Source organism: Eutrema salsugineum, unplaced genomic scaffold (genome assembly GCF_000478725.1).
Source record: "Eutrema salsugineum unplaced genomic scaffold, Eutsalg1_0 scaffold_15, whole genome shotgun sequence".
Lineage (NCBI taxonomy): Eukaryota > Viridiplantae > Streptophyta > Magnoliopsida > Brassicales > Brassicaceae > Eutrema > Eutrema salsugineum.
In genome coordinates this window covers 822,155-837,615 of record NW_006256867.1, presented here as the reverse complement: position 1 = coordinate 837,615, position 15,461 = coordinate 822,155, and the positions used below count along the sequence as shown (strand labels likewise).

The 15,461-nt window shown below is 33.1% G+C and overlaps 1 protein-coding gene and 1 pseudogene across 1 annotated transcript; one reads left to right on the top strand and one right to left on the bottom strand.

Annotated features, from left to right (window-relative positions):
- Positions 1–5,138: 5,138 nt before the first annotated feature.
- LOC18021704 (tryptophan N-monooxygenase 2) lies at positions 5,139–7,640 on the bottom strand. The gene is made up of 2 exons (XM_006404627.2): positions 6,595–7,640; positions 5,139–5,981 (listed from the first exon to the last, which is right to left on the bottom strand). Exons 1-2 carry the CDS (start codon positions 7,591–7,593, stop codon positions 5,349–5,351), a joined length of 1,632 nt encoding a protein of 543 aa, XP_006404690.1. The 5' UTR covers positions 7,594–7,640; the 3' UTR covers positions 5,139–5,348.
- Positions 7,641–13,582: 5,942 nt separating this feature from the next.
- LOC112088186 lies at positions 13,583–14,798 on the top strand (annotated as a pseudogene).
- The last annotated feature ends 663 nt before the right edge of the window (positions 14,799–15,461 follow it).

Here is a 15,461-nt window from a genome sequence, read left to right as displayed (position 1 = left end):
CACGCGAGTGGACGGCCTCTTCCTAACAACCCAAGGGAGGTGTTCACTGCTGGAGGTGCTCTAAGAAATTGAATTGGACGTAGAAGAACTAATCGAACTTGAATTAGATAAAGAAAAACCAGATTTAGAGGAAAAAGTTGATGAAGATGATCATCATGGAAACTTGCAATTGTTTGATCATGAACAGTTGGCTCCTATCATCTTCATAACTACTTGCGGCCAACGATGCCTATAATATATGATCCCAATAAATTCTATTAATAAACTTTATTATATCAACTTTAAATTAATGTCAATAAATATATTTTTTGCTGGTTTTGTGGATTATTAGTTTTGTTTTAAATTGCAGCCAGAAGTAGGGGGTCCAGAAGTAATGCCAATTTACATGACATTTTCTTTAAGAACACTAGTGAGGTATTTGATCAGTTTGATGTTCGAGGTTTACTAAAGTTCCAAAGGATCAGTGACTTTTACCTATGTACATGTTATGCACATATTTCACATAAATATTTACTTGAAGATAAGATAAAAACCGCTGTTTTCCACACACTTACACCTCACAATAATGGAAGAAAGTGTCATGAGATTTACATATTCTCCTTAACTGTTTTTCTTTACAAAATATGCAAAACATTATGTATTCAACTAATTTTTGGAAAGTGAGGTGTGTGACCGATGTTTTTCCACACACTTATGGTGAAGAAATACACTTGGAAGAAATCGTCAATACTCGCTAATTTTGGAACCATATGTAACTTCAATGCATAGTTCAGTCCCGAATGATAGCTTGCCTATTCCAACTTAATGTACACTAAATGTTGATATTTTGTTCGAAAGGTTTTCTTGGTTTCATTTTTTTTAGAGACTCCAGAGTACCAAAATAACTTGAATATCCAAAGATTTGAACAGAGTACCAAAATAAACAAACCTCGGATTTAAGTAACCAAAAGAAACCCATTATAAAACTCATAGAAAATCGTCTCAAAACCTATTACATTTCTTTCTTCTTTATCCTTCAGGCATCTTTCTACTTCTTCTGATCTTTCTCATCTTCTTTCTTCAGAGAAGTGGTGTGAACCATCCCAATATTCTCATGGATCTTCAGCTTATCTCCACCTTCAGCTGCTCAAATTGGGGTTTCAGCTTATTTTTCTTTTTATTCTTCATGAACTTCTCAAAAGCACTGTAACAACAAACATGTCGACCAATCTGTAGAAACTGCCTACGGAGAATCTCGAAAGGTTCTTCAAACTTTTCACGAGCCCTGTTGAACCTCTGACCAAAACTCTGGCGAAAACCCTTCAGATGCTCTTTACCCTGCTTTTTACCTGCACCTGATGAACCAGAAGTTGAAAAACGATTCAGGTTTCCCGAGCTGCGATTCAGGTTTTCTGAGCAGGGTACATTAGAACAAAAATATGTACATGTTATGCATATATTTCGCATAAACATGTACTCAAAAATGAGATAAAGACCGATGTTTTTTCCACACTTATGATAGAAGAATACACCTCACAATTATGGAAGAAAGCGTCATGAGATTCACATCCTTTCCTTAATTTTTTTTTACACAGAGTATGCACAAAACTTAGTACTCAGCTAATTTTGGAACCATATGCTGATATTAAACTCTAATACATAGTTCGTGCACATACAATAGCCTGCCTAGAAAGTAAATCCAGATTTAAAGGTCAAGAAAGTGGTCTTCATATAATCAATTTGATGTACAACAATATTAAGAATAGTAAAGGCATTATGTACACTAAAAAAATAAATACGAAATAATTTATTGGATAAATTTTGGTTAGCATCCTTCTTAAAACAGTTTCATTTCATTGAACATTTTCTTCAATTTTTTTTTTAGATTAAGATTCATCTACAGTTTCGTTATTGTTTACCATTGACAACGAAGATGCAATACTATCCGAAATTTTTGGGTTCATATTTGATGTAAGCTCATTTAAAAAAAAAAATGTTAACATCATCAATTACTCAACATCTGTCGTATCAAAAAGAGCGACTTTTCAAAACTAATAAATTGTTTTGCTGTGATAACAAACATGTTCATCATTTATATTAATGGTTGTTCACTTCGAAGTATGAAATTTGATAATCAAAAAATGTGATTTAATGTAGCATATTAATGAAGACATTTTTATATGAGATTTCATATGTGATGATTGCAAATAGAATTGTTTGTTATTATTTCGCATATCAAAGATAAAATTGTCTACAAAAACCTCTATAAATTAATAATGTTGGAACATTAATATTTTATTAATTTATCATAATATTAAATATTAATTTATAAAGAAAATTTGGTTATCGTCTAAATTTTCTAAATTATTTTTTAAATAATATTATATTTAAGAATTTAAAAGAATATCTTAATACAAATTATAATTAATAATTATAAGTATCACAACAGACTAGTTCTTAATAGCATATCAATTTGCTCATATAAAAATATACATGTTTATAGTTCAGAAATTATAAGAAATCGTGGCTATTATCTTTATTATTTATGATAATCAAATTGAAAACAATACTATAGTACATTCAAGATCATTTACGGACAAGAAAAATAATTATTACATAAAAAAATATTCACAAATTTTGAATGCATATCCTAAAACAATAATAAGAGCTACTAATATAATAAGTAAAGAGATGAGTTTCAATGAGATTTTATTTTTAAGTAAAAACAAATATATTAGACATATTTTAGTATATTATATTATATTAATTTGCATAAATTTATATATTTATTAATATGAACTTTGATAAATTTATATGAGACATTTTTATATAGACATTTTTATATTGGTGATTATTAATTTATCTATATATACCATCAAGTGTAAATTTTTTAGAAAAATGAATCTTGAAAAAAAACTGAAAAAAATAAGATTTAATCAATTAAATTAAGTTCGTAATTATTTATATATAAATGTATAAAATCTTTTGAATGATTTTAGGGAAAGAAGAAATAAAAAAAAGAAATTAATATATTTATTTTTATTAATTTTTTGTGTAAAAGCTTCTCTAGCTTTAAGAATCTATGACTAAAAATAAAAAGTTTGACTTTTAGAACTTTAAAATTTAAAAAAATTTAAAGGTCTGATTGGCAAAAAAAAAACTTTTAAAACTTTGAAATGGGTTCGACAGTTTTGACAGTCTACGCCAAGCACCTCTTAAGTAAAATCTAATAGATTGTTTAAATTAAAGATTTAAAATCCCTATAACACCAAAGTAGAACAATGAAATCTTACTAAACAACAACAACAACAACAAAAGAAAAAATACATACACTAAGTAAACAGATTCACACACAATACTTCATAGTTCATACTTCAAACTTAACAAAAAAAAAAAATACAGGCATTAAATAAACAGATTTAAACACCTTAAAATATATCAAAATATTCATTTAGTTATCCTTGCCCAATCCGACCCCATATGGGCTATGGCCCTCTGGTTTTTCCAGAATTGGATTTTCTAATCTCTGTCCCAAACATCTCCTGCTGCAGCTTCAGCTTCCTCTTCTTTCTCTTTGGCCCAGGTCTCCAGCTCTTGGGCACTCATAATTTCTGGCTTGCTGTAGTTATGATCATCGTCACGACCTCTCATCTCATTCCAAACAGATTTTAGACTGTAGAAGTCGCATTTCCAGTAATAGAAATGGGCATATTCTCGTTTCGTTCTATCTTGTCATAATCCATTATATTCTATGTCTAAAATTCCCTGAAAATACATTTGCTTATAAGACAAGATTTTGATTTTTTATTGACAATTACCTGGAATAGGATAGGATGGATACAATAATTTTGAATTACTTTTAATTATTAGATTGTATAGTAAAATATGTATACTATCTAAGTGTTGTGACACCTAAAATGACATGTACCAGGTAAATAATAATGAGACATGTACCAGGTAAATGGAGTGCTGCAAAAAGACATAAGATATATGAAAATATCACTACATTGTAAGAGATTTTTGCACAAATGATGCTTAAATTTTTTATAGAAATTTTGACGCATAAATATCCATTGAAAAATGATCTCACATTCTAAGAGAGTTATATTTATCAAAAAAAACATAAATACAATACCATTTATCAATTTTTTTTGGAATTGATAAAATGTTTCCTACAATTTTTTCATAGGTGGAAATTATTCCTAAACCCATTAAATTTGTATGTTATTTGTACGTTTGGTGGAGCTGGAGAACCATTATTAACTTTATGGTCTAACTAATTAAAGCTTCTATGAACTGATTTTGCTGCATAAATCTCTGAATATGTTTCATTTAAATTCTCTGGTCGAATTGTTTGTTTATAACATGGATTGGTTGATCCAAGTGGAGCTGGAGAAGCCATATTCAGTCTCTGAATAGCTGATAATTGTTTCCCTTCTCCCCTTTTATAAATTGCTGGCAGAGAGGCCAAACCTTTGATTTGGTATTTGAAAGTAATAAACCGGTGAAATGGGTTTTCAATCATATGATTTGAAAGAAGCCATATACGAACCGGATGTCAAATAATTCAAAGGAAATTCAAAATCCCCGGTTTATGGATGAAGAAAACCAGACATCAACTAATTCAATTTAGCAATTTCAAAACGTTAAGAATGTATCTTTTCACAAGCCCATCCCTCTAGCTGTGAGTCCCTACAATACTACTTTCTTCTTATCGGCTGATTTCAAACCCTTGTTCATTGTTTTTTTTTTTAATTCAAGAACAATCTTCTCTTTTTAAATAATTTAAAAGAGTTACCCTGCGGAATTAAAAAGAGTGCTTGAGTATCAAAATTATATCCAAATCTATTATAAAGCAAGAAGAGATATAAATGTTTTTTTTTGTGAACAAAAACTATCTAATAAAAGGAGGAGTGCTTGAGTAGCAAAATAATATCCACTTCTAATTTAAAGCAAGAAGAGATACAAAATATACATTTATCTTAATGTGAGTCCCTATGATACTCCTCTTATTAATTTATAGAGGTTTGACTATATATACTCAAAGGGAATACCATCTTATTAAATTTACACTTGAAGGTATATTAATATGAGACATTTTTATATTGGTGATTATTAATTTATCTGAGTATTAATTTATAGAAGTTTGACTATATATACTCAAAGGGAATACCATCTTATTAATTATATGAACGCAAAAAAACAAGTATATATATAGAAAATAAAAGCGGAAGGAAACACACTTCAAGTGTTTCCAAAAAAGACCAAAACCGAACAAAGTCTGGTTCATGATTGACCAAACTTTTGGGTTATAAGCTTAGTATATATAAAAATTATTCATAATATCCTCGCCGTACGTCACCACCGCCTCAGTTTACCGCTGGGTAAAGCTCCTTCGACAACCTCAATTCTCCGACCATAACCAAAGGCTTCGCAAGAAACATATCATGACTCGATTCCATCAACTCGACACGTGTCTCACCTCCGGCTAATTTCCATTTAAACCCTTGTAAAAGCCTCGCGAGCATCATGACGGTTATCGCCGTACCTAACGCCGGAGCAGCACATCCTCTTTTTCCGGTACTAAACGAGATAAACCGGAGATCATTCTCCGTCAAAGTCACCTCCAAACACTCATTGAGATGTCTCTCCGGTTTAAAGCTAAGTGGATCAGACCAAACTTTCGGGTTACGACCAAGACCGTAACGGCTAAGTAAAACTTGGCTTCCTTTAGGGATATGATAACCAGCGACGGCTGTGTCAGAAAGTGCCACGTGTGGGAGGTTGAAGGCGGCGACGGGATGAAGACGGAAAGCTTCTCGGAGAATAGCTTTGAGATAGCTGAGTTTTGGGATATCGGATTCTTGGACGAGTCTTTGTTTTCCGACGACTCTTTCGATCTCTTCCATTGCTTTGTTGAGAATCTCAGGTTTGTTTATCATCTCCGCCATGGCCCATTCCACGGCGTTTGATGGGTTGTCCGGCGCCGCCATTACAAGCTCCTATTAAAATATATAAAATATATAAATTGATTAATTAATTATTGTTTTACTATTTTATGCATGGACTCACGGGTCAACACGAATTTTAACTTTTTGCTAAAAAATAAAGTTTCGACCCGAAAAAAAAGAAATGAATACTCTATCTAAATAAATACGTATGTTATGGCGTTTTAACTTTTAACCCTTTTTTTTAAAAAATGACAATAAAATAAGTTAACAATCTTGGGTCCTCGCTAGAAAAAAAAAAAAATTCTCAACTTTTTCACCAAATTATAAACTTAGAAAATGCTAAAACTAATAATAACTTTAATTCTGATATTTTATTTAAATAAAAAGACAAAACTTTTTAAGGATATATATGGGTGTTTTGGTGTTTTCCTTTTATCCTTGTTTTGTTTTACGTTACCAAATAATAAATTTGATTCTTCATTTTCTCAACCATTTTTACTTTTAAAAAAGCCTAACCCCAATCAAGATTCTGCCACTTCAACACCGAACAAATAAAATCCCAAAACTATTATCAAACATACCACTTAACAATATAGATATATAAAGTAATATATTTGTAGTTAGTTGACAGAAAAATATAAATATAATATATGTAATTAATTACCTTAATGGTTGGTTTGATTTCATCAGCGGTAAGCAAAGGCTGGCCATCTTCGCCCTTGATAGAGATGAAAATGTCTAGAAAATCTTCAATCTCAGTTCTCTTTCCTTCTCTCCACATTTTAATCCTCTCATCAATTATAGGATCATGATATTTATCCATAATCGCACTAGCTTCTCTCATGATCTTCTCATGTCCGTTTAGATCCAATCCCGTAAGCATCGGTAGATAATCCGATACACAAAACGCAAACGTAAACCCTAAACCCTCAAACATTGCATCCATATGCTCGATATCTTCTACGGTTGGTCCACCGTCGGTTTCGGTTTTCGCCGAGAACGTTCTCCTTCCGAACATAAGCCTCTTAATAGCATTTCCACAGTAGTGCCTTGTAACAAACCGGAGATCAACCGGTTCAGAGTTTTTAACCATGTTGTAAAGCCAAGCGGTTAAATGATCGGTTTCCTCGGCTCTATTGTCGTGTAGCCATCGGTGTCTTGCTGGACAAACAATCTCCGTCATGATCACTTTCCTCATCTTCTTGAATTGTTCTCCGAACGGTGTGATGACACAGGTTTTATAGCCGTTGGAGAGGATCTTTTGCGCATAAGTGAGTGGTCTTGACGCAAAGAGTGCGTCTTGTTGCTTGAAAATCTCACGTGCGATTTTAGGACACGTGACGGGGATCACGTGAGTGCTTCCTAGACGAACACAAGCTATCTCCGTGTTAAGCTCTTTCATGAGGCTGTGAAGCCACCGGAAAACCGGACGGTTTTTAAGCATGGCCGGAACCATTCCGACGATCGGAAAACCGGTGGGACCCGGCGGGAGAGGATGCATCTTCTTGTATTGTGAAGATGACTTTATTTTCTTGAATATCATCAAGAGGGAAATGACGAAAAGTGCTTGAAGTGTTGTGAGGAGATACATGTTGCTAAACGGCGACGTTCCGGGACTAGACTTGGTTGTAAGATCCGAAGAGTTTAAAGCTATAGTATCCATTTTAAGGAGAAGAAGAAGAAACAATATGTGTTGCAATTATGCTAATTGTTTCTGCATGGATATTTCTTTCACCTTGCTATTTATAATATTTCATTATCAGAGGTAGGTAGCTGTGAAATGACGTTAGTAACCCTTATGTGGCGAGAAGGAAGCAGTGTGGAAGGTATTGAGTTGGACTGACTTGGTCTCTATCTAGTGATGAATGTCACCATACTGAATTCTGTAGGGCTAACATCCAAAAGATGTAATTTGAAGATAATATTATTTTATTATATAGACTTATACTTTTTTAAAAATCATTTTGTTGGTGACCTGCCAAAAATCCTCGTGTTATATATGCACTAGCAATCGTATTTTTTATGGACCTATGGTTATCTAAAAAAGCCAATCCTGGATACATTTTTATAGGCAATCATATGGAATTTCTAATTTTAAGAGATGATTTAACAAAGAGATAATATACATATGTATTAACAAAACATGAATATTTTTTGTTATTTTCATTATGTTTTGTTCATGTTTTACATATTATAAAGCGTGATGATGTATTATAGATATATATATATATATTTGAAATTACAATTTAGAAAATCAATTATTATTTATTTCGTGTAGAATTCCGAAAATCTCAAAACAGGCCGGCCCTAATTCTACATGCATTATGGAATTACGGTCTTATAATATATTTGAGATTCAATATCAGATGTTAATAATATTTACAGAGGATTGACAAAGCCGTCGCTAGTCAACATCTTCAAAAGTTTTTTTTTTTGGGTCTAAATGTTAAGATCATCTTCAATAGTTTGTCAAGTTAATTGTATTTAATCCCAAATATGATCAATAGGATCAAAGTAAATAACTTTTTTACATGATTGGTAAAAAAATTGGACCTGCATGCATGCGCGTCATTTTTGCGAGGGACCATATCAGCTAATATTGTTCAATGTTTCACCTTATTGTACGTACATACTAAGTACTAACCACATTTAGATTATGCTATATGTAGACCCTTAAGAATATTTCATTTTTGGTAGGACGATTGATAGATGTCGCAATAAACGATTCCTCTATATATATATATATATATATATATATATATATATATATATAGATTATATGCATGTTACGTTCTATATCAACATGATATATGTCTTATTTGGTAACGACAATGAATGTCTCCTTCAACTTTTCTCGTATACGAAAGAAGGACATGAGTGGTTCCACTAGCCGATGCTTAAGCGTTACTACAAGTCGATTAACTTTTCCGTGGTGTGAACTCTTAGAATGGAAAAGATAAGATGAAAAATTGTCTTATATATATAAGTATTGAATTCAGTAGTACAACACGTGTGTGATTTCGAAATATATATGAAACATATATGTCGGATATTTTTTGGTCGAGTGATCGTATATACTCGGAGAAATATAATTATTTGTAAAAAAAAAGTGAATTGGTTGCGTATGAAAAAATATTGGTACAATTCACCTGCCAAAATGCCTCGTGGGATTGATGTTAGTCGTTGGAGGAGGAAGTTACTAAATAATTATGTCAATGTCAATTATGCTGGTAGGCCTTACACATGCATATTGGTTACGACGCCGTTTTGCGAGTCCCAGTGACGACTTTTTTTTTTGGTTAAACCCAGTGACGACTTTACCAAACAAAAAGTAAAGATTGGAAACATACAAACAAAAGATACACGAGCTTTCACCTTCACGTGGTGGAAGGATTGAGTCTTGCGTTCGATTTCTTTTTAATAATCAGATAATATTTGGGAAAGCGGCTTTTTCATGTCTGAATACAGAGTGCACGGTGCGACTCTTGGGTGAAAGTGCACGGTTCGATTCCTTGAACCTGCATAAATTTTTATTTTTCATTTTACACAAAACCAAATCGTATTATACAAATGTTCCAACGAAGATTTCAGTATGGTAACTGATTCAGCTCCATTAACGAATTGATGGAGTTGACTTAGGAGAAACGAATCAATATATGTTTCAGTAAAAAAAAAAGAGTTTGGATATAAATATTCAAATTTTCAATAATTTGGGTATGTTTGAGCACAACAAGCAGATTATACACATATTAATTGGTACCATTTCACATTGTTGAGGCATGCAAAAGCCACTTTCCCAGTAATAATCATAAAACAAAATATGCTATCATCACACACACATATATATTGTACTAAATATAGTTTAAACAGATTGAATACTGTTCATGACATAGAAGTGAATGAAATATCAACAAAATATGGATCGCAACTAAGACTAAAAAAAAAACAAAATTATGGGCCATTTAACGACCTTTAAAAATAAAAATAACACTATACTCAATATATATATAATCTGGGTCGAAGTCATTCCGAATATGAACCTTAAATTACAACACTACTACTACCTTAAAAAATACTTTTTGTTAATTTGGAGACCGCTAGATTACATAGTATGATTTATATGGCAAGCTCAAAGTTTGCCTGCTTAGGCTCAGGATCGGATCTGTTTGCAAGTAATTATCTTGTAAAAAATTATTTGAATTTTATTAAAAAGACGATTCCCAAACAAGACGACCATGCTATAGATTGAGGACAAAGATGAACAAGAAATACAACATATATGATTTTTAGCGGGTAAAGTTGACATGCAAAAAACAAGCATCGTCCATTGATAATTTATTGATTGTATTTATATGTCTCATACATATATATAGCTATGTAATTTCTGATTCAACTCAATAGGCCTACAACTCAATTATAAAGTACCGGTAGCATATATCGTATTTTAGATTAGATACTTTTATTGACATATATAGCTAGAATCTAGATACTTCAAAGTTACTTATATCAAACGAATGAATGATGGGACTATACATATTCCACATCATAATATATTATTTAATTTTCGCCATATATAATGAGTGAAAGAATTTAACCGGAACCACATATCGTCGACCAAACCGCGCATTTATAAAAACCTAACTACATGCATTTATGCCTGTCTATATATTGATAGATTAATATCAGATATCGAGTATAGATCTCGGTCCATGCATGATATGTATGTGCATAAATACGTACATACCTAAATGTTTGGTGAATGCATGTTTAACTGAGAAAAGCAAAAATATTTGGTGACTGCATGTTTTTAACTTAGAAAAACAAAACAAAGATTGCATTTGGAACTAAGGATTTTATGATTTGTAAATTGGCTTAGATAGTCTCCCTAAGAAGGCTGGGCAAGATTGCATTGGACGCAGGGATGTTATGAATTGGCTTAGATGATCTACTTAGTAATTTAATGGACACAATATCCATAAAATCCGTTTATTTTTTCGTTCTGATTAAAAAATTTGGACTAAATTATTAAAATTAATACTCGTTAGATGCAAAACAAATCACAAATACGAAAATTTAGAGTTTTATAGCTCAAAGATTACAGTGGATCGAGCTTGGCCGGGAAATTGTACGAGTGTTTTTTTTATATATATAACAATGTGCTTAATTTCTCGATTAAAAAATACATTTTTATATCAATAAATCAATAAAGAAAAAAAGTGCATATAAAAAAATTACCTTTCGAGCACTCACATTCTTTGCTAGTAAGTCATCCTTCATATTTGTCTCTCGAAATCGATGACATATGACAAATATCTGGAAAAACAAATTTTGTCTAGTTACTAGCTCGCTTGACTGTTATGGAAACTAACAACACATCAGTTTTTGACACCATGATAGGGCCAGCTCCTTGGTCAGTGAGTTGTTGCATTGAATATTGACAATAAGTATGCTATATGAATTTAAAACCTTCGTATCAGCTGAACACATACAAATATTTAGACTGATATACTTCTTTTTCATGAATTTCGTTTGCCCTTTTGAGCCGCAAACTGTAGATTATTGTGTTTAAATTTTAGTATAGTAGTACGATATCTATCAATTAAGACTAAACATAAAGGATTTAATAGTAAGTTAATTAACTTATGGAAATTAAATAATAGGGGATATGGCCGGTTGATAATACCTACCAATCTACCAAGGTTTATAACTTTATATAGGACAGGGCACGTGATCTAAAGCTACTAAAGAATTTTCTTTGCTGTAAAAAGGTTTAGTTTATTTTTCTTATAACTAGATTTAACCCAAAGATTAATTACATGTCAGTGAAGATTGAAGTCTGACCAAAAGCGAATGATTTAGAGAATTTTGTTTTCTCCGGTAAGGAAATCAGTTGCTTTATTTTATTTTCTTTTTTTTGTCGACACTTTATTTTCTTTATTTCTTTATAAATATAGAAATTAAAAATTTCTCGTCTGTGAAAGTTTTTTTAGTTTAGTGGCTAAGAGTTTGACTTTAGAAATTGCGTTGATTAAATAGATGTATTAAAAATAGAATTATGGATCATAACTGTGATGTAAGACAGTATGCGAAATTATTTATTCATGAATACTTATGATATGAGTTAGTTTGTTTGTCTAGGTGATCTAATAGAATCGTTTGTCGTGTTTTAAATTATGTATGAAATTAAATTCTTTCGTTGTAAATTTACTGATTCTAGTGTACTCTAGTTACGATACTTTTATATATTATTATGCGACAATTTCTATCTTTTATCAGTTTCAAAGAAATTTATATATATTGGTCAATATCAATAAGATTGAATTGACTATTATTCAATACAAGAAAATTGTCTATTAGGTAAAATTGACACTATTAAGTCAAATTCGTCAAACCAACTAAAACAACGGACTTGCCGGGCTAACTATCTTTGAATCCGATTTTCGAAAAACTTGAATGTTAGTAAACATTACCATGTGATGAATCATGAAACTATGTACCAAGAAATGGAAAATCAAATTGATAAATAAGATTCTGTTAAACCCAATCATCTATATTATTTGCTTTGAGTTCAGATTTGTGTTTCATGTACTGGAAAACATAAAACATAAAAATCTTCAAACCAACGACCAAATTTATTTTTCTAACTTCTAGATTCGGAATCTACTTTGTAATAAGCTGGCGTCAATCATCCAAACGTATTAGAGTTTGTGCATAGGTTGAATTCTTTAATTATATGGGTTACATTGATGGCAGACATTATAGGTAACAATCAAATTAAGTAGATACAGTTCACAGTTGTCTTCATATACGTACGTAAACATGTAGTAAACGTGCTCCAACTACCAATACCCAAGCCCACCTGTCAAATTCCACTGTTCTTAAATGGTCTAAATTATAGTTTGCAATTTGCTTCAATTTCACTATGCATGGCCCTGCATAGGATCCTAGGGCCCATGTCAACATAGAAAAACCCTTATTTATCTAGTTTAATTTGATAATTATAATACAATTCTAGAACAATACAGACATCGATCAAATGGGTGATGGCCGATTGTAAAAAGGATTTGGTTATTCTTTAAATCAAAATATAAAAATTAACTTTGAACACTGAAAGAGATTTCGGACTAAAAGTTCAAAATTTCAATTGTCCATAAAAAATACAAGTATCGGAAAAAATACATAGATATTGGAAAACCGTACTTCACTTCGTGGATTCAATTAATCAAATTCTGACTTTCTTTTCTTTCACCACAAGCAACTCGTTAACTTTCACCACAAGTAACTTGTCAAAATGACAGAATACACATTGGATCTCTTTTTCCTTAGACCCGGTGTAGCATAAGTGCATAACTCAATTTTTCTTGTGTACTTTCTGATACTTTTCTTGTTTCCGAAAAAGTTGTTGTCTGTTTTATAGATTTGAGTTGGGAGTTCTTGAAAAACAGTTTTTGCCTAAAGATTCCACCTTTATTTAAAAAAAAATTGCGGGAGATTTGCCCTCGATCGAAGAAGAAAGATCCACACGACCGGTTTTTTCATCGTCATTATTCCTCTTGCGTTTCTTTAATAACTGTTTGTTTTGTAAGATCATCAAACAATAATTGCCTGGCATACATTGAATGTATCGAAGGATGTACTTGAAGCATTAGAGTATGGTTTCGTGGGCAAGGAGTCACGTATCAGAATAGGAAACCATATATTCTCCTCTGTAATTTAGGAATCTATTGATTAGTCTCCCGGCTAATCTCTCCTCTCTTTTGTATATAATCATTGTCAATAATACTCTACAATCGATCGATTGGATTTACCTAATCAAACATGGTATCAGAGCAAAAGCTCTAAACCTAAAGCTTCTCAGCCGCTTTTCTTAAAATCTTCTCAATTTCTTTTCTTTTCTCTATACTCTGCAATTTCTCTACTCTTCTCTGCAATTTTTTTTGTTTTTTTTTTTTGCTTCTCTGCAATTTTCTTCTTCGCTTCTCTGCAATTTTCTCGCTCTCCTCTCACTCTTCTATTTCTCTCTCCCTTCTTTCTCATTGATTCAATGGAAGACACCACCGGCAACACAAATCCAACCACCGGCAACACAAATCCAACCAGCCGTCGATCGCTCCCTGAGTCTCACTCAGATCCGGGCTCACATTCCAATCATTCTCGACATGAACCAAATGAACTACGACATTTGGAGAGAACTGTTCGAAACTCATTGTCACAGTTTCTCTGTCCTTGGTCATCTTGACGGCACATCTCTGCCCACCGGTTCAAATGACGCGCAATGGTCTAAAATCGATGGAACCGTCAAGATGTGGATATACGGCACTCTCTCTGAATCTCTGCTCAAATCTGTCCTCAAAACCAAGTGTTCCGCGCAAGAGCTTTGGACTACCATCAAAAAATCTCTTCCGCGACAACAAGGAGACACGTGCAATCCAACTCGAGAATGAGATTCGAACTCTTCAAATTGGAGATCTCTCAGTTCATGACTATTGTCAAAAACTGAAATCTCTCTCGGATCTCCTCGCCAATGTTAACTCTCCAATATCTGACCGTGCTCTTGTTATGCATCTCCTTAATGGTCTAAGTCCCAAGTTTGATAGCATAATCAATGTTATCAAACATCGATCTCCTCCGTGCACATTCAACACAGCTCGCTCTATGCTCAAAGATGAAGAAGATCGCTTGAAGACAAAACAGCAAACTCACTCCTCTCACACAGATCACGCATCATCGCCTCAAGTTCTCATCGCCTCATCTCCATCTCAATTTGACGCTGGCTCATCCTCATCTCAGAATCAGTTCCAATTCAACCAAGGCGGTCGTGGCAATCGTGGTGGTCGCAATAGCCGTGGTGGACAGAACAGGTCGTAGCAACTGGCAAGGTAACAACTCCAGTTCTGGATCTCCACCACCATGGGCTTTTCCAAACTATCCCCACTGGCCCAATTACTTTCCATGGCCCACTGCTCCTCAATGGCCCAATGTCTCTCCATGGCCCAATCAACAATGGTCAAACTCAGGAAACTCATCACGTTACCAACTGATACGATCCAAGGGAATCTACTTTGAAGAACAAGGCTACCGGTGGCGATATATTGACCAAAATGGAACGATGAGGCGATAAGGTGGTGGTGGTGGCGCGGTGATGACTCGATGGATTTGCGATGGTGGTCTAGTGAGCGAGACAATGAGTGGCGATGGTAGTGAGTGGCTCGGATTGATGATGCGAGATGGTGGCGTGAAGAGATCGGATCCGAAACGATCTGGTAGTGATGGATTCGCGAGAGTATGGTCGATGGATAAGGGATGATGGCGAGAATAGAGGATGGGGAATCGATTAGATGATAGGTTGAAGATTTTCTTGTAAGAAACACTTGTAAGAAAATCGAATTCAATGAACTTTTGAGTCAAGGAATCAAGGAAAACGATGCTGTTCTCTTTTTACGTTAAAATTCCAAGCTGCCTAATGACTTAGGCGATTTCTCTATTATATAGACTTAGAGAAATCGCAGCCCTAAAGAAACAAAACTACAT